The following is an 18,359-nucleotide window of genomic DNA, read 5'->3' as shown; positions in this document are numbered from 1 at the left end:
ATTTTTCTAATGGGTATGTATGCCAACACTTGCACATAATTGAGTTATTTTATGATGCATGAGAAAATGAATGTTGCTTAAGTAAAATTTATTGTGTCTTCTGCTAAATAATTAAATTAAGGAATAAATTATACTAGATTGCATACTTAATTTGTACACTATTTAGAAAATTATTTAAAAGATTAACAATATATATCAATAATTCTGCAAAAGTTTATAAAATTACTTGGCAACAAATCATAAATTGTGTAGTTCTAGTGCAATATGAAGATAATATATTTTTATTCACACAGAATATAAATGGTTAATAAATAATGTACAATTGACATACTAGGGTAAAGTATTTTTCTAGCAATTTTTTTTTAACACAATTATGGCAGGTGACGCTTTTAGTCTCATAAAACTCAAAATCACGTCTTTTTTGTTCCAGCAAATGTGATTTAGGGCCTTTTTATTCTTAAAATTACAACGTCTTTTTAGTCCCGGATAACACATTTTTAGTTCCAAAACCACAACACACATGACTTTTTAGGACTAAAACTAGGTGTTTATGAGTCTATGAAACTAAGAACGACACCTATTATAATTATGGTACCAAAATAAATTTTACCCTTGTTTTATCGAATTAAAGAAATATTTTACCATTGTTTCGTCAATACAACAAAAAAGTGTCAATTTCCTCTACTACTCAATATTTAATTAGATTTTTATCGTCAAATGGTATTGCATTATGATTTAATTACATAATTAAAAAAAATAAATACAGAACATGCATATTAAATCAGATATAAAATACTATATATATATAATCTTATTTTAATTGTAATAAAAAATTCAAACTGATCCAACGAAATGAGGGTTAGAATTACAAGAAAGTTTGATCGATTACTACATTTTTTAAGAAGGACGGCAACAAAGATGGTCATCCACGGTTTCAATTTTCAATTTCAAATCCTATTGATTTTTTTATTTTAATTAATTTATACATATTATTTGCACAAAAACTATAGCATTTATTTTATCGTAAATTACAGCTACTTCTCTTGGGATGTAGTATAACCACAGAAATTTTCTGATTGTTTGAAAAATTACAAATACTAGCTCCCATCAAATAAAAAATAATTATGTAGCTCCTAAATGGTAAAATGGATGTTTCCGCTTTACCCTTGCTTAAAAATTTTAAGAGATAAGAAAAGATATTTGAAAAAATATTTAAAAACTGAGTGTGGTTAAAATGAATAATCCATAAGGAATATTAGTCCAAAAAAGTATTTTAGAAAGTTCTAATAATATATATAAAATTATAATTTATAATTCATGAATGGTATTTTGGTTAATTCATAATAAAAATAGGATGAAAATCTAACAAAGGCTAACGGAATGGACTCATTGTTAAACGGACATTAAAATCAAGGGATATTTATAATTTTTTAAAAAATAAAAAAATATTTATAATTATGCCAAATTTTAAGAGACATCACTATAATTTACTCCTATCTTATTTAAATGAAAAATTTATATATACAAAATGTATATTAAATGAATAAATAACATTCTAAATAAAATATGTAATAAGATTTGAAATAGAAAATTAAATGGTAATTATGAATGGATGCTATTTTGCCGTACAAGTTTTCAGTTTCTCCCAAAGTTAGTAAGAAATTTTGAGTGCTCAAAAAAGGGTTGGCCGATGTAGCTTTCACTTCTCACTTTTTAACAAAAGAATTCCATTTTTTAATTATATAATAAATTCAATAAATCAAGAGTAAAGTAGGTGTAATGTTTGAGTTAACTTTAATCCAGTCAGGAATAGAGGTAACCATTCACAATTTTCTAGACCAGATATTTTCCTTGTTGCTCGAGCATTGAGATGCTTGGTTGTTTTGTTGAGGACTAGTCTTGCAATGCCTCCGAAGATTGTGGTTTCTGGCCATGAATATGATCATTTCTCGCTTTTCAAACCAGCTAGTTCCATGGTGATTGCCAACGTGATAAGGAACTCTTGTTGATTACAGTTAGTTGGGAGGAAACCTGATTTCTGGTCTGAAACAATAAGGAACCACTCTCTAAGCGGCAAGTGTGACAAGGAGTGGAGTCTCACTTGCCACTTAGAGAGCAACCAAATTCTTTCGGAGAAATGGGGAATAGAGGAATAAGTGATGAACATCTTCCACCTGAATATCGCAAAAGGGATACTCAACATTCTTCATATTGAAAAATTGTCCAAACTTATCTTGAGTGGACAAAGTATCAAATAATGTTATCCAGATAAAGAGTTTAAATCTGTTATGCAAATCAAGGCTCTAAATCTTTTTTCCAATAATTTCGACGGCATTGTCCGTTTAAAAAGAGTGTTGTTAGATTGCTTGGAAGGCCGCTTTGGTTGAAATTTTTTCCAACTTGGAGGGTGCCCAAAAGGATTTTGCTTTGACCAATTCCAACTTCACAATTGATGAACGATAGAGGTATTGGGGGCTTTGCAATTTGATTATATATATAATTAGCTTTTAGCCCTTCTTTTCATCCAAAATTATACTTGTGCCTCATAAAGTCATCAAAGCCTTTTCTTTGTTAAAGAAAAAGAATCATTTTGACATGAAATAGAAATAAATTAACTACACGAATTAAGTATTTTATTATTATTGTTATTTTTATTCTGGAAACAAATAAAAATGAGAATAAAAGTGTGGCTTACTTCTCTAATTACCAAAAAGAAATTACCATGACCTATATTTTAATTGCTATGGACTAAAATTCGCAGTAAATAATTATTATTAATCATAATTAAATAAAATCGATGCAAAAGCATACTTTATTCTCCATTGCAAAAGTATTTGCTGTGGCTCTTAGCCATGAAAAAAAACATTCATCATGACTTTTGAATATGACAAGTGTTTTAGCAACAGTCGTAAAAACCACGGCTAATAAATATTACGTGGCCATGGTCATTTAACACTACAAGAAAATATAATATTAGTGACAAAATATCAAGTGATAATTTTTAAGTTATATTTCAGTATATTTTTTTGTCAATAATTCTTGCTACCAACACTTTTTGAAAAATAATATTAATTATCAAAATTATAAGATTCATTATTATTATAAAATAAATATTTTTGTCACTAAATATATATAATTAGTGACATTATTAAAATTGTGACATAATATTTTATCACTAATCTTATTTTTTTTTTTGTAGTGTATTTGTAGCAATCAGCCATGAATAAATCTCATATTTCTTTTAACGAATGAAGGGTATTAATTAATAGAAATTAACATTATGATTATGATTTGATTCTTAATCATATATGGTCAACGGTTTAAACACAAAAAACAGATAACTCATTTGATATTTCTAATTTTTTTTTAAAAAAAATATTATAAAAATTAATGCCAGAGCTGTGGGTTTACTTGAGTAGTGAAGACTATTTATTTTATAAATTAATTAGTGGTTTTTAATTTGACCTACAGTTGAGCTTCATCATTTTATTTCTTAAACATATGGTTAGTGCTCAATTAAATACATATAAATCATGATTAAACTACACTAATTAAGAATAGTTGTTTAAGTATTTTTAATTTATTTTCGTAAGAAATTATATTTTTTAAAAAAAAAGCAATAAGCGTGGGATTGCTTCTAAAATTATTTATAGAAATTAAATATTGAATTATTGGGTTTTAATTTGACCTTCAATGTTAATTAATTATGTATTTGTTTAATTAAATATATATAGACTCGTGTAGAGGATCAATACTTGTTTTCTTTTCCGCACTTGAAGAGGTAGTGCTCCAATATCAAACAATTATTTGTGAGGCGGCCATTTTGGCTTGCAGATCAGATGGATTTTTTCTTTTTAATAAATAAATAGTTGGAATTTCTGAAGCATGCTTTCATGGTTTATCTTAATAATTAAAATTAGTGTGTGTCCCACACCAAAATTTATTTGCAATTAATTTAAAATATTAAAATATAATTATTATATTTTTTAATTATATAATTTAGTTAAATAAATAAAAAAATATTAAAAGGATAGAGGTTGTGAGTAATTATCTGGAGAAAAATAGGAGTAGGAAAAACATAGAAGTTGAGAGAGAGAAAAAAGAAAAAAAATTTGCTGAAATAATTAAATAAAATAAAAAATAACAGATCAAAAAAGGGAGAGACACCAAAGATCTGCTCTCCCTTAATAATATAGTATAGATATTGTTTAAGGAAGTCAAAATACCAAAAAACGAGAAAAAATATATTTTTTGTCATGTAATTATGATGGGGTGACACGTTTCATCCACTCTGATTTCTAAACTTTAAAAAAAAAAAAATTATGGCTAGGGTCTACGTTACCTTTTTGAAAAATTTTAAGAGTTCGTATTATTCTTTTTTTTTTTCAGTGAAAATTTTATTTATTAATATTTTTAGGAGAAATTTTGTTACGTGTTTGAATTCTTATAAACTATTGATTAACGAATCATGAATGGAGCATGACTCTAATTAATTACAATAATAATAGAAAAAAAATGCAAGCAACCCTATGTGATATTATAAATGAGCAAATAACTCTCATATGTAAAAAAAAATACCAATTTATCTTCATGTATTTTTTAAAATCCAGCAATTTGTCCCTCTGTGTTTTTTAAAATGAAGGAATTTACCTCCTTAAACGGAAAGATAAATTACTTTATTTAAAATTACACAGAAGATAAATTATTATTTTTTTTATAGAAAATAATCACCTTATTTACAACATGAGGTAGAGTAAATTGTATTAAATCCAGAATAATAGCAGAGAATAGTGATGATGGAGAGGGAAATTAATATGATTAGGGGGAGGAGGAGGAGTAGGGCAAAAGAGAGAAGGACGCGACGCCCACCACAAAAATATAATCATAATCTCAAACACGCATCTCATTATGAAACTTACAAATCAAGATTGGGTTCTGTAGCCTTCATTTTGCCTTTACCCTTTTCATTATCTATTCTATGTGCTTGCAATCCATACCATCCCCATTATTACCTCTTTTTCCACATCTAATGTTGTGCTTATTAATGTAAATTAATACGATAAATTATAATTATCTCACTTGAGATTTGATATGATTATAAATATCAATTATTATTTAAAAAAAATTAGAAATGTCCCCAAACGGTGAAGTGAACTTTATTATTTTACTGTTATTGAATTTTTTTCTAAAAATAAAAAATTAAGGGTGGGTAAAATAAATAATCTAGAGGGGATAATAGTTTATAAAAATAATTTAAAAAATTATAATATATATATATATGTAATTATAAATTATAATTCAAAAGGGCATTTTGCTTAACTCATAGCAAAAATTGGTTGAAAATTTAAAAGAATGAGTTCGTTGTGACACGAATATTAAAATTATAAGAATATTTGTAATTTTTTCAAACAATAAGGAGGTATTTGTAATTTTGCAAAAGTTGAGAGAAAGTGATTCTTACACTAATTAATATATTATCTGATATGAAGAAGACAAAGCTACCACATTAACTTTTCCTCAAATTTCTTCATTCAACTACCCCCTACACCTTTGCATTGAAATCTCTATTCAATAAAATAATAGGTAAATTATTATGCTTAATTATATATATATTTTTTATTTTTTTTTATAAAACTATAAGTAAACTTTACGAGAGAGTGGCAGTATAATAAATCTCATTGGATGTTTGTGCAAACTTTGGTTATTAAATAGGAGTATATCTGAAATTTTGAAAAAAACATGAGTTGTTTGTGTAATAACAGCTAATATCAGGAGGTGTCAACAAAATACACCTTAAAATAAATGGCATAATGTGCGTACATATGACGTGTATATATGTATTAATTAGAATACAAGACGCAACACGATTAGAAATAAAAAAAATACAATCCGCTTTAGATCTATATAGTTACCATTACAAAATCGATTAAAAGGTATTTTTTTTCTTCTTCTTTTTAAAAAAATAAATTTAATATTGGTCAATGATAGATATTAAAATTGAAAAGTTGTGTAGTGTCCCAATTATAAAACAACCAGCAAAATCATAAGTTACTAATGAATTAAAAAAAATGACTTCATACCATAAAGTATATATAATAAGTGGAGTCTTCCTCAAGGATAGAGCAAATAATAAACTGTTCCAATATGCTAGGAACATTCATTAATGCACCTAACTCTTAATTTTATTTTATTTTATTTTTTTGTTCCCTTTTCATTTTATTCATAATATTTCATTCTGGGTATACGCAATTGGAGTACAAGATCAGATGGTAAAGTAGATGAAAGCTGGATTTTGGAGTTAAGTGATGATTTGGTATACCTTTATCTCAATAGTTACTTATTGAAGTAGTAGAGTTCAATATCATATAAATCTTATATTATTTCCACATAATTGATAATATTAATGTCGCGATTAAGGTTTCGCACTTTAAAATTAGAATCGTGAAGTGGGGTCCCACATAAAAGCTAGAAAATTATAAAATACCCTTCAGGATTTTGAGAAAAAACGAAACACTTCAAGATCCATGAGATTTGTTGTTCATGGTCTAATTCGATCGATCCAACCTGATAGTGTTATTGTTGAATTTAGTAGTCTGATCTCATAGTGATTGAGAACTAGTTTTTGAATTACGTAACTTTGATGTGACAGTGTCAAGTGGTCATAGTCTATAAATACTCCTTCAGCCTCATATGTCTGATAAGTAATTTTTCAAAACATGTTATTAATATAAGTATCATAGAATTATAATTGAGATCTCAATAACTAAGCTCGAACCAGTATATGACCTAAAGCACGGTTAGTTTAGAATGTCGCTTATTGAATAATAGCATTATTTATTTGATTAAAAAAAATTGTATATTGAAAAACCAAAAATTGTAAAATTGATTTCTATTAAAACTAAATTGCCACTCTCTGAAACAAAAATTGCAATTTTCCCGAAAAAGATTGTGGAATGGGAAGCTTGCTCCTGAAATCTATCAGAGCCAGGTTTCGATCCTGGGACCTGTGGGTTATGAAATCTATCAGAGCCAGGTTTCGATCCTGGGACCTGTGGGTTATGGGCCCACCACGCTTCCGCTGCGCCACTCTGATTTGTTATCCTTAATCTATTATTGGTTTATTATATTCAATTTTCAATTATTTTCTTGCTTTTCTTCAACGAAATATTTGTACCAACCATAATTACGAGTATATAAATCGTGAAAAAAAAAATAATAATAATAAGCGACAACAATTGTCAATAACTATGATAATGAACTATTTGTTACTGTTATTAACTATACATATATGACATAATTTAAGATAAAGCCAATTTAAATGCAATTTTTATTCCTTTAAGTTTATAAAAGGAATACTTGACATTATTGTTACGCCTATATCTTTCTATTTTTTGCAACTTATTTAAGGTTTTTATCTTTTCTCTCTCTCGTATTTATTTTTATTTTATTACTTATGTTAGTATAGATTATTTTTATATTTTCATCACAAATTCATATAGAAAAATTTTAATTTCACATAAACAATTCAATAAATTTTTATAAATTTGATTTTTAAAAATTCAAGCACATGTATTGAATGTATCAAAATTACTAGCTAATGATGGTTATTAATTATAAGGTGCATCCGGAATTAGTTGCATCAATTTTAACCCTTTTAATGAATAATAACACAGTCAATTTTTTAAGAACTAATTAAACTTGTTAATTTCTAAACCACTTGTCCTATTTGTTTTTTTCCCTTGTAATTTTGATGTTATTAACTTTTAAAATAGTGATTTAGGATATATTAAGACTGATAAATTACTATTTAAAAGTTTAATAACATCAAAACTAGAGAGAAGAAAATTAAAAAAAAAAAAAAACAAGTGATGACAGTGTAGTTGAAAAATTAACAAGTTTAACTATTCTTAAAATAATAACTATTCTTAAAATTTTAAATTAATTATATACATAGTTGAGTGTACCATACATACTCGTATTATACTAAATATAAGGTGCCCTTTAAGTTTCCTTCTTACCAGGTACGTAGGGGCTGTTATAGGAGGATTGGCCCAATAGATGAGCAGACAACTCTCAGTATTGAGGCTCCTAATCTAACAAAAATGCTTTCGACCCACAACAACGACGATCAATTCAAACGATCCTCCACAAAATAATGATAACAATCCACATTTTGATTCAATTGGGCTCTATTAATTATTTATCCCAATTAACGATGATCACGGATCGGGAATTGGCAGATTTTGGATTTCCTGCCACCAGTAATGCTACAGAATGCAGTGATTAGTCCAATCAACCCGCTCGAGTTCAAGCATATATATAATGCAATTCTTGATGGTCTTTTATTTCCTTCAGCTCGCTGAGTTTCTTGTCTATCACAACTCTGCACTTGTCCAATCTCACTAAGCTTGAACAAAATCAAACAAGAACCTTCACAGCCGATTTTACGTTGTTATCTCACAGCTCCGCCAAAGACTATAATGTTTTCCTTCGACTCGAGATCTCAAGTCAACTCACTTGTTATTTAAGTCAACTTTAACGGCATCCGTAGAAACTCAATTTTCGTCTAGCCTAGTTGGTGAACTCATCATGCCTCCAACGAAATTTCAATTTTGGGCATTGACTTTGACTTGGTCATTTTCTGAGCAATTTGTTCATAGGAACTGAGCTCTAATTTCTTATGTACCTCTGCACATAATAGTTGACATTGAACACCAACCTGCAGAAAGAGTGGTATAATAAGTTAATTCCACCTCTCCCTTTCAATATTGCATTTACAAGCTTTGTAATATTGGTTTGTCATTGTTGTTTTATGCATACTTGTGTGTGTAAATTGCCAAGAAAAACAAATTGTCAACTGCAGAAGAATGTGATGAGCCTTCTCCATATGACAACAGCCACCAAACTCATCATCACTTACAAAAACAAATCTTCTTGCAAGACATTTAATACCATAAAAGACTTCGTCGTCCCCCCTTGTTTTTCTTTCAATAAACAAGCTCCACTTCTTGAGCATGTCCAGGGAATATAGTACTGGAGCTCAATCGATATTCGAACATGTATTGAGGACCATAATTGTATCAAGACTTGATATATACCAATAATAGCTGATGAAAAGAAAATCTCTTCTCTTCAAGATTCCGCTTGAAATGGCTGCTCCTCTGCTCTCCTGTCTTCTTTTAGCTCTCTGCATTCTATCGGTTTCGGCTGATGGTAACTATTTTTATCCTTACTCCTATACTTTCGACTTGATTGCCAAATGATCCATTTCCAATGTTCCCAACTCTACAACATTTTCATATGTTTCTTGCAGTTTCTGTGAGCATTGATTGCGGATCATCAGACTCGTACAAGGATGACAACTTGATCGTCTGGACGGGAGACGACGAATACGTGCAGGGCGGGGAATCCCGTTCCGTGCAATCCAGTAATTCAATCTCCCGTGTGATGGACACCCTGCGTCTGTTCACCACTCGGAAGAAGAACTGTTATCACATCGACTCGGTGAGACAAGGGCGCGTCCTCGTGCGTGCTACGTTTTACTACGGGAACTACGACGGTAAGTCTTCGCCTCCAACGTTTGATCTCCAGTTTGACGGGAACCACTGGGCCACGGTTCAGACATCGAGTACGGAGTATGTTTATTATGAGGTGACTTATGTTATGAAGAAGGATACGATTAGCGTATGCGTTGCTCAGACGAATCCAGGGCAGTTTCCCTTCATATCCGCCCTGGAAGTGCGCGGGCTGGAGTCGTACATGTATGTGAATGTCGATGGCAATTATCCATTGTTCTTGAGAAGAAGGGTTGCTTTCGGATCAAATGCGACTATCAGGTACTAATACTTTTCTTTGTTCCAAGTTCCGGAGATTTACACTCTCTCTTTCATAAATAATTACCACTTATAGTTTTTGCCTCTAAACTGACATCTTTTTACCATTTTGATCATTTTCGTTAATTAATTGTTAAATTAGACAAGAATATATATATATATATATATATATATATTTTTTTTTTTTTTTTTTTTTTTTTTTTCTTGTACCTCCTTCACGGACTCAGGTGTGTGGCACATGATCTTTCCATTTAATATAATTGTTAATTGATGAAGATGATCAGACCAATAAAAGATCGAGTTATATGTTAAATGACTAGAAGTGTAAATGGTGATTATTAATTAGCAATTGCTGGAAGTGTAGGTTCCCAGACGACCCTTACGACAGATTATGGACTCCTGAAGTGATCAGCCCCGGAATGATCCCAGTCCGGAGCAGTGCCCTCTTCAGCATAGGTTTAATATTAGCAGACCGGCCACCACCTGCAGTGCTAAAGAATGCAGTTACTGCAGTCACCCCTAACTCAACCCTACAATTGCCCATGGGATTCCCACTTGTCCCAGCTCCAGTCTACGTGAATTGGTACTTCTCCGAGGTCACTGAGTTGGGACCAACCCAAAACCGGTCCTTCAGTTTTTTCAAGGACAATCAGCCCTTCTCGCAGCCGTTTTCGCCACCTTACGAGAACTGCACTGAACTCTATACTAGTAACCTCACGGCTTCAGTGAATACTACGCTTTCGCTTGTGCCAACGAATTTCACGACGCTTCCCCCTCTCATCAATGCAATGGAGATCTTTGTCATTGGAGATGCGCTAGCCAATGGAACCAACAACAAAGATGGTTAGTAATTCAAATTATTTATTTAGGGTAAATTATATCAAGACTCTTGCGAATGGTCTAATTTCACAAATATTTTCGAAATTTTCTCGTACAACGTAATAGATACCGAGTCTACAAAATATTTTCGGACCAAACGCAACAGAGCGTTATGTAAAAATCTCTAAGGCCTTATTGCACACAAACTCATCATGGAGTACTGCGCCTGCGCCATGTGCGTCGACGAGTATCAGATTGCCGATTTAATTAAAGAATGCATTTAGTGTTTTGTTTCTTAATATTGGGTATTTGTTTTGATGAATTAGTGAAAGGCTTAGCTTCTCTGCAAAAAGCTTTTGGTGTATTACAAGGTTGGAGTGGTGATCCTTGTCTTCCAGCACCTTATACATGGGATTGGATCAATTGCAGCACTGATCCTGTACCTCGTGTTACAGCTTTGTAATAATCCCTTTATCTCAAATTCAATTGCTCCAGTTTTTTTTTTCTTTTTCTTTCTGACGTCTGAAGAAGACTTTTTTTGCTAATGGTCTGATACTATTAGCATAAGATTTTATTTTTTTATGTAAATAAAATAGATGACAGGAACATTTTTATACATGGCGTATATATGTTAAATGAACAAAAGATGTAATATAATTTGAAACAGGAAATCCAATCCCACATACATGTGAAGTGTAATACAAAAACCAACACTAATTTGCAATAAAAGATCATACTGGCTGTATACATTGCCGTTCTTCCACTGGCAAACTAATTAATTTACTTCAATTTTTCATTTCTTTTCTTCTTTCTTGTTTTTACCCTTTTCATCAATTAATTTGTTAAACATTTGGCAGGTTTCTTGGAAGCTTCGGCCTCTCTGGGATTCTTCCAGATTTTAGTTCCATGGATGCTCTGCAAATAATGTGAGTTTTAGCTGAGGACATACATATTTGCTACTTTAAATGAATCTTTGATTTATTTTAACAGTAAATTATATAAAAAGTTTCTGAAACTAGGTCTAACATAAATACCCGTTTACAAGTATACCCCTAAAAGGTGTTAGTGTAATTTATTTCGACATATGTTTGTACATTACAAGTACAGCTTTAGAAGGTGCATTTATAATTTTACAAAAAATAACAGGTATTTATAAATTAGACCTAAACTCGAGAAATATCAATATAATTTACTCTATTCTAAACTCTACTTTCTCATTATCTTGTTGAATTTTGTAGAGATCTGCACAATAACAGCTTGCAAGGGCCAATTCCAGATTTCCTCGGCACATTACCACAGCTCAAAACATTGTAAGTGGAGAGGTATCCAAAATATATGTACATTTACGGGAATATATGCCACTAATAAAATTATAAGAACCATTAAGGTGAATAAAAATTCTCTGCCAGGAATCTTGCAAACAACCAGTTCAACGGTTCGATACCAGCTTCACTGTCAAACAAAAATGGCCTAGATCTAGTGTAAGTTACCTAACAACAGCTAATTACAATGAATTTCCGTTAACATATATATTAGAATGCATGGATTAGTACAATGTTGTTGTTGCTGTTGATATTACAGGGTGACTGGGAATCCTAACCTGTGCACATCTTGTCCGGCTTCGCCCAAGAATTCAACACAGGGCTCTTCTGGCTGCAGCAAGAAGGACAACAGCATCTTGGCAATAATGTCTGGGGCCATAATACCATCCTTCATCATGCTACAGTATTTCTGGGAAAACTTGCTCTAGCAGCAGCAAAACTTGCAGACTTATTTCTGGGATGTTATTATGTGTCTCGGAGGATGAGGGAAAGGATTTTATGATTTTTGCTTATCTAGGTGAAATATATATTCTTCTTTGCATTATGTACTGATTGATGCATTTGGACTGACTTATACTCCGTGTATATGAAAATTATTTGTCATCTTTTGCTACATGTTAGACGATATCTTATTCTTGAAAATAACTTTTTGTAAATTTGTAAATTATTGTAATTTTTAATTTTGATTAGTATTTTAAATTTTTTTATTTTGTTGATAAGAAAAGAGAATTATTTATTATATAATTTTATGTGTATCTGAAATTGGTAGGCCTGTTTGGCTTAGATGCGTACACAAATGATCCAAATAAGTTCAGGTTAGCTCTGATTCTCAAATACGTGACCTGCAAGTAAGAAACTGTTTAAACCACACTGGAAAGGCCCGGCTATAGCCCTCCAATACCTAACTTAGTGAGATCGTATAGGGGCCTAACTCATTAAGGTCATATAGGTCATAAAGATCGAAAGAATAGAGTTGCTGACAAAAATTATACCCGAACATGGAGGGCTAGCATTTATTGATTTCTCAAGTTGTCCAATTTTACTTGAACTATGAAATCAGAATTGATTATATAGTCAGAATGAGTTTATACATACTTGGATTTGAACCAAGTCGAGCCTAATTGGAACAATATGAATAAAAAGGCATGAAACTTAACTTGATTTGTAATTAATAGAAAAGTTTGGGCATTTGTTGCATTTACTATCTTCAGGTGGTTGCTTCCACATCATAAGTCTCCCTATTTTCAAACTTCTCCAAAGTCAAGCTCGAGAAGTGAAGATGCTTTGTCAGTTTGACAGAGTAGGCGGTTTGGGGCACAGTGCTTGTCCAACCGCAGTGCTTACTTTTTGTGGATTTTCCACCGAGTGTCTATTATAAAATAGGTGCATTTTAAATCTTTCGGCATTATGCTTATTGAAAACCTTTGATATACCTTCAAGCTATATGAAAAGGTCCTTAGAGCTCATTTGACACATATACAGAAAGAAAGGTGAAGCTAAGGTCCAGGAGAATTCTCTCCACGAAATTTGTCGAGTTCAAGAATACTCAAGGTGCTCAAAGCAAAAATTGAGTCATTTTTCGAAAGTGCACAACGAATTAAAATGTTTGATTCGTGATTACAGGCGTTAACCTTGAATTAACATTATAAATATCTAGATTCAAATTTCAAAGATATTCAAGGAGAAAATTCACATGTGAATCCTCAAATAGATAATCAAGATTATAAGTTTAATTTAAAATTATAGGCATGAACCCTCGTATTAACATCATAAAAAATTCAAATCAAGTCCCAAAGAGATTTACGTGAAGATTTCACCTTTAATTTTGTCGAGCTTATAGATATTGCTTTTGAAGAGAAAAATGAGGGGATAAAATAAGATTGTACACTTTTCAATTTATTTGAGACAATATTTCATTTTTCACAATTTTTCGTGTGTTTTGATTTTAAGAGATGATAAAATTTTTGTTCACAATATATAATGTTATAGTCATGATTTCTACAATTTTACTTCTCATTTTGTCCTTCTTCCGGATCTCTTCCCTTTTAGGAGACGAAGAAATTCAAGTACTGAAGTACTTACATCATCCTAATATCAAGTGACTAAAAGGACTGATCACAAAACTCCGAAATGTGACCTATGAAAGAAGAGCGAGCTCTCAACTCAAATGGCATACATTTTCTTGAAGTCATTATTCAAAACCTCTGAATCTGACAGTACTGATACTGACCAGGATCTTGATCTACTACCCGGAGAGTTCTTGCGTATGCTCCGTTTGTTCTTGGTCTCAATCCGATGCATTATTACCCAATAACACATCGTGCCTAGTGTAGTTACCAGTATGGAAGTTCCTATAACCGTCACTCCAATCGCTAGCCACCGTTCGTGCTTGCCTACCACAATGAATGACAATGCCAAGTATGCCACTGAAACGAGCACGCATGCCAGCCACATTAGCTTGTTTATTATCGCCATCATCTGCTTCTTTGCCTTGCTTTCTATAACGACGACCGAGGTTTGCACCACAACAACAGCCAGGGAAATGAATAGCGCGACCGAGTCAAAGACGAAGAAGATCAGAAACGGGAGTTGCGGAGATATATTTGCCTCCCCCAGGGAAAGCCCGGGTGGAATATGTCTACGGTTTACGTAGTCACCAGGAACCGTAAAAATGGCTGCAAATGCAACGGTGGCTATGAGCACAGCCACGACTGTGGTGGAATTGATGGCATTGTTTAGCCCCTCGGTGTGCATTTTGTTGAGGCGTTTGGCAATACCTTGCACATGTTTTCTTGTTTGGCGAGTGTGTTCTAACTGATTGTGGACTTCGTGCTTTATGTCGCTCACGGTTTGTTTTAGCTCCCTTGCTGGATTTGTCGACTGAGGCTTAATTACCCTGGCACTCAAAACGCCTTTCTCCTGCAGAATAGCTGTGATATCTAAATGTCCCATTTTCTCTGCTGTGTCAAAGGCAGTTTCGTTTGACCTGTTCACGACTTTTGTGTCTGTTTCATTGTGACTCAACAGCATCTTAACAATCTGCAAAGATAAACAAGAGTCAAATAATTAGTCCTCTACCTACATGAACTTCCAAGAATCGCTGATGACTAATTTCTGCCCATGGTTGCTAATATAAGTAATTTCATTCTAAGACAAGATACCAAGATTGTCTGAGGTGAATTCTGAGGACCGATGGTTCTGATTCATAACATGATTGATCCAGCACATTACAAGAGTTGTTGTGCAATAACCATATGCTAAAATAAGACACGTACTTAACATATATTGCTGCAAAATACTACAAACGAAAAGCAGAGTAGCAGTTTTCATGAAATTCTGTAGCGTAGTTTGTCAAATTAGGAATTTCTACTGTGTGTTTTCAGCAAATTTCTGGCCAAAATGAAGAGGAAAGGCACTGTGTTTAGTCATACGTCGTTAAGTTAGAGATTATTCATGGACTGGTGACCATCTTAGCTGAACAGCAACTTCAGTAGCACAAATTTCTAATCAGTAGACAGAATAAATCAATGGAACTAGTAAATCTGATCACCCTACCAGGAACTGATAGTTCATAAATACAACAGAGAACAGAAAGAAACAGCTGAAACTTCACCGGAGTAATCTATTGGAGGAGCAGTAATTTAATTTGATAAATAGAATAACATCAAGAATGCAAGATAATAATGCCAATTACCTGAGCCCTGCCTTTCCGGGTAGCTATGTGCAACACAGTGTTTCCCCTAGTGTCGACCATATTAATGGTAGAAGGATCCGCCCTGATCAGTTCCTCAACCACCTCAAGATTTTGACCCTTAACAGCCATGTGAAGAGCAGTCTGCCCCTTTTTATCGGTCCGTGTCGTGATCCCTGGATCCTTATCCACAAGGGCCTTCACAACTTGTACATGTCCGTTTCTTGCTGATGAATGCAGGGCCGTTTTCCCATTACTTCTTGCTATGGTGGCCAGGCTGCTCTCTGACTCCAAGAAAAAGTTCACAATCTCTATATGCCCTTGAGTGGCAGCCGTATGCAGAGCTGTGGCGTTTGTTGTATCCACAGTCATAGACAGCTCCGGATGGGCCTCCATTAGCACCTTCACCACTTCTGCAGCACAAACACGGATCGATTAAGTATAAGAAAAAGTATCAGAAAGACAGGGTTCTATGCCAAGAAAATGTACCCAAATCCCCTTGTTTTGCAGCAATATGAAGCGCGTCAAATCCATTCCTAGCCTTGATTCCAGCATCCACTAAATCGTAATGCTTGATCATCTCCATTACCAACTCGAAGTAGCCATACTCAGCAGCTACATACAAAGCTGTTTCCCCAGCTGAGTTTTGCTTAGACAATAACTCCCTCAATTCTTCCTCTCCAGCAGCACCATTGATGATATCCCTCACCGCAACGACATTCCCAGCTCTAGCAGCAGAATGCAGCGGCGTATCTTCCCGTTTCCCGGTCAGCTGTTTCGTCATCTTTTTCCGGGCGGCGGTGGGCGGTTGCCCTGCTGGTGCTGCATCCTCCATCTTATTGAAAAGAAAATGAAGTCTCTCCCCACACCTTATGCTAACAATCTACAACAAAAACAAGAATGCCTTTTCTTCCTCCCTTCAAATACCCAAATCAACAATCGCATCTTTATTCCCAACTACGCCGACCAGAGAAATCAAGAACACTATTTATTGAAGAACAATTAACAAGAGGGACATGTTCGGATTCATCGACGCTTATGACTTGAATTTCATGCTTAGAACTCTCCATTCTTATCAATGTATCCAATCCAAGGCCCTGCTCATAGCAACGACATGAATCAATTTCTTCCCTTTTATTTGATAAACTCAATCAAATAATACACAAGATTCTTGAGATTAAGAAAAAAATAATAATCTCTCCTGCAACCAACAAGGGCTTGTTTCTTTTTCTCTAATAAATTTATATGTCTTTTAAATCCTCAATGGATTACAACTGGCGGATCAAGAATGAGGGAAAGCCCAAACATTTACCTTGGTTGTGAAGAAAGAGCCAACTTTTGCCCTCTCCTCATTTAAAAACCAAAAGGGCCATAAATTGCAAGAATTCTATATCATCAAAAAAATAGCAATCTGTAGTTGGTTTTAGGAAAAAAGATGAAAGAAAAACAAGATTTAGCTTCTCTCTCTCTCTCTCTCTCTCTTGTTTTTTCACATATCAAAACAGAAAGCTGAGGGGAAAGGGAACAAATGCTAGAGGTTAAGGGAATGGGGCCATCAAAGGCACATGTATGCAACAAAACCTTTGCATACACATGAATTCTGTATATATATTTGAATATATATATATATATATATATATATGTAGTGGTCTGAATCACAGAGCTCTTGAATCAAAAGATGAACAGGAGTTAATAATAAAGGATGGACCTTTTGTAAAGGTGACGATGATGGGGTGGCTGCTGCCGGGATTTTGATAATCAAAATAAATATTCTTTTCTTCTTTTTTTTTTTTAAAAAATTTTCGTATAGGATTTAGAAAAGGAATTTAATAACAAAAATAAATATAATTTCTTTTTTAGTATCTTTATAAAAGATTTCTTAAAAAAAAAAAGGGTAAAAAGGAAGTCTGGGAACGGCAGATGAAGAGCATACCAACGGTAATAACGGAACAGCGCGCGTTGCATGTCCCTCCTAGCTATTTGGTGTCTTTTTCTTTTTCCAGATAATAACATTCTCTTCCCCTAAAATTTAATGTAATTATATATCACTTTTTATAATTTAAAAAATTATATCTAATATCTCTAGTTGCTTTCGTATAATAAATAATTACCCAATTAGTCAAAAATTATCAATTATTAATATTAATATACAAGAAGAATAAAAATTCATATTTACCGACGAGTGATTTGTTACGAATTTATTCCATGTAAAATAACTTTTTTTGATCAAATTACTTTTATATATCTTCATACGTTATGCACGTGAGCAGGTATATTTTCACCTTTGTAAAAGTAGTTTAGTCAGAAAAAATTTATTTGACTTACTATAAATCAGTAATAAGTCAATTAATGGTAAATTTTATTCAATTTTTTTGTTAATATCAATAAATTTAGTGAATTTTGATCAATAGAGGGACTTATTTGCTAAATAAATATAAATATCAGAAATATTAGATATAATTTTCTAAACCATACATATAGTACACCAAATCTTATAGGAGGAAATTGTAATTATCCTTTCTTTTTGCAGTTAAGCACACGCGCCACTTCTCAGTGTGGGCTTCCACTGCCCCTATATACACTCTAATTACTTCTAAAATTATATTTTTATTTTTGATCCAGTATAATATTCAATTATATTTCAATTTTGATATGGGTACGACATTTGTCGTACTTTCATACTTTGTTGTCAAA

At 32.5% G+C, this 18,359-nt stretch overlaps 2 protein-coding genes and 1 non-coding gene across 4 annotated transcripts; 1 reads left to right on the top strand and 2 right to left on the bottom strand.

The window, feature by feature from the left end:
• Positions 7,022 to 7,093, bottom strand: TRNAM-CAU. The gene has a single exon. It is a non-coding gene; the product is annotated as a tRNA-Met (tRNA).
• Positions 8,773 to 12,621, top strand: LOC105170861 (probable LRR receptor-like serine/threonine-protein kinase At1g05700). The gene is made up of 8 exons (XM_011091782.2): positions 8,773 to 9,213; positions 9,314 to 9,836; positions 10,198 to 10,676; positions 10,979 to 11,111; positions 11,510 to 11,578; positions 11,891 to 11,962; positions 12,062 to 12,133; positions 12,234 to 12,621. Exons 1-8 carry the CDS (start codon positions 9,111 to 9,113, stop codon positions 12,400 to 12,402), a joined length of 1,620 nt encoding a protein of 539 aa, XP_011090084.2. The 5' UTR covers positions 8,773 to 9,110; the 3' UTR covers positions 12,403 to 12,621.
• Positions 13,923 to 17,267, bottom strand: LOC105170672 (ankyrin repeat-containing protein At5g02620). 2 transcript variants are annotated; one of them, XM_011091539.2, is made up of 4 exons: positions 16,978 to 17,267; positions 16,155 to 16,762; positions 15,669 to 16,078; positions 13,923 to 15,013 (listed from the first exon to the last, which is right to left on the bottom strand). In XM_011091539.2, exons 2-4 carry the CDS (start codon positions 16,498 to 16,500, stop codon positions 14,138 to 14,140), a joined length of 1,632 nt encoding a protein of 543 aa, XP_011089841.1. In that variant the 5' UTR covers positions 16,501 to 16,762; positions 16,978 to 17,267; the 3' UTR covers positions 13,923 to 14,137. The 2 variants fall into 2 exon arrangements, with proteins under 2 accessions (XP_011089841.1, XP_020552207.1); XM_020696548.1 differs by having other exon boundaries at positions 16,155 to 17,267.

Source organism: Sesamum indicum, linkage group LG9, assembly GCF_000512975.1.
Source record: "Sesamum indicum cultivar Zhongzhi No. 13 linkage group LG9, S_indicum_v1.0, whole genome shotgun sequence".
Taxonomy (NCBI): domain Eukaryota; kingdom Viridiplantae; phylum Streptophyta; class Magnoliopsida; order Lamiales; family Pedaliaceae; genus Sesamum; species Sesamum indicum.
This window is presented reverse-complemented; position numbering and strand designations above follow the sequence as displayed.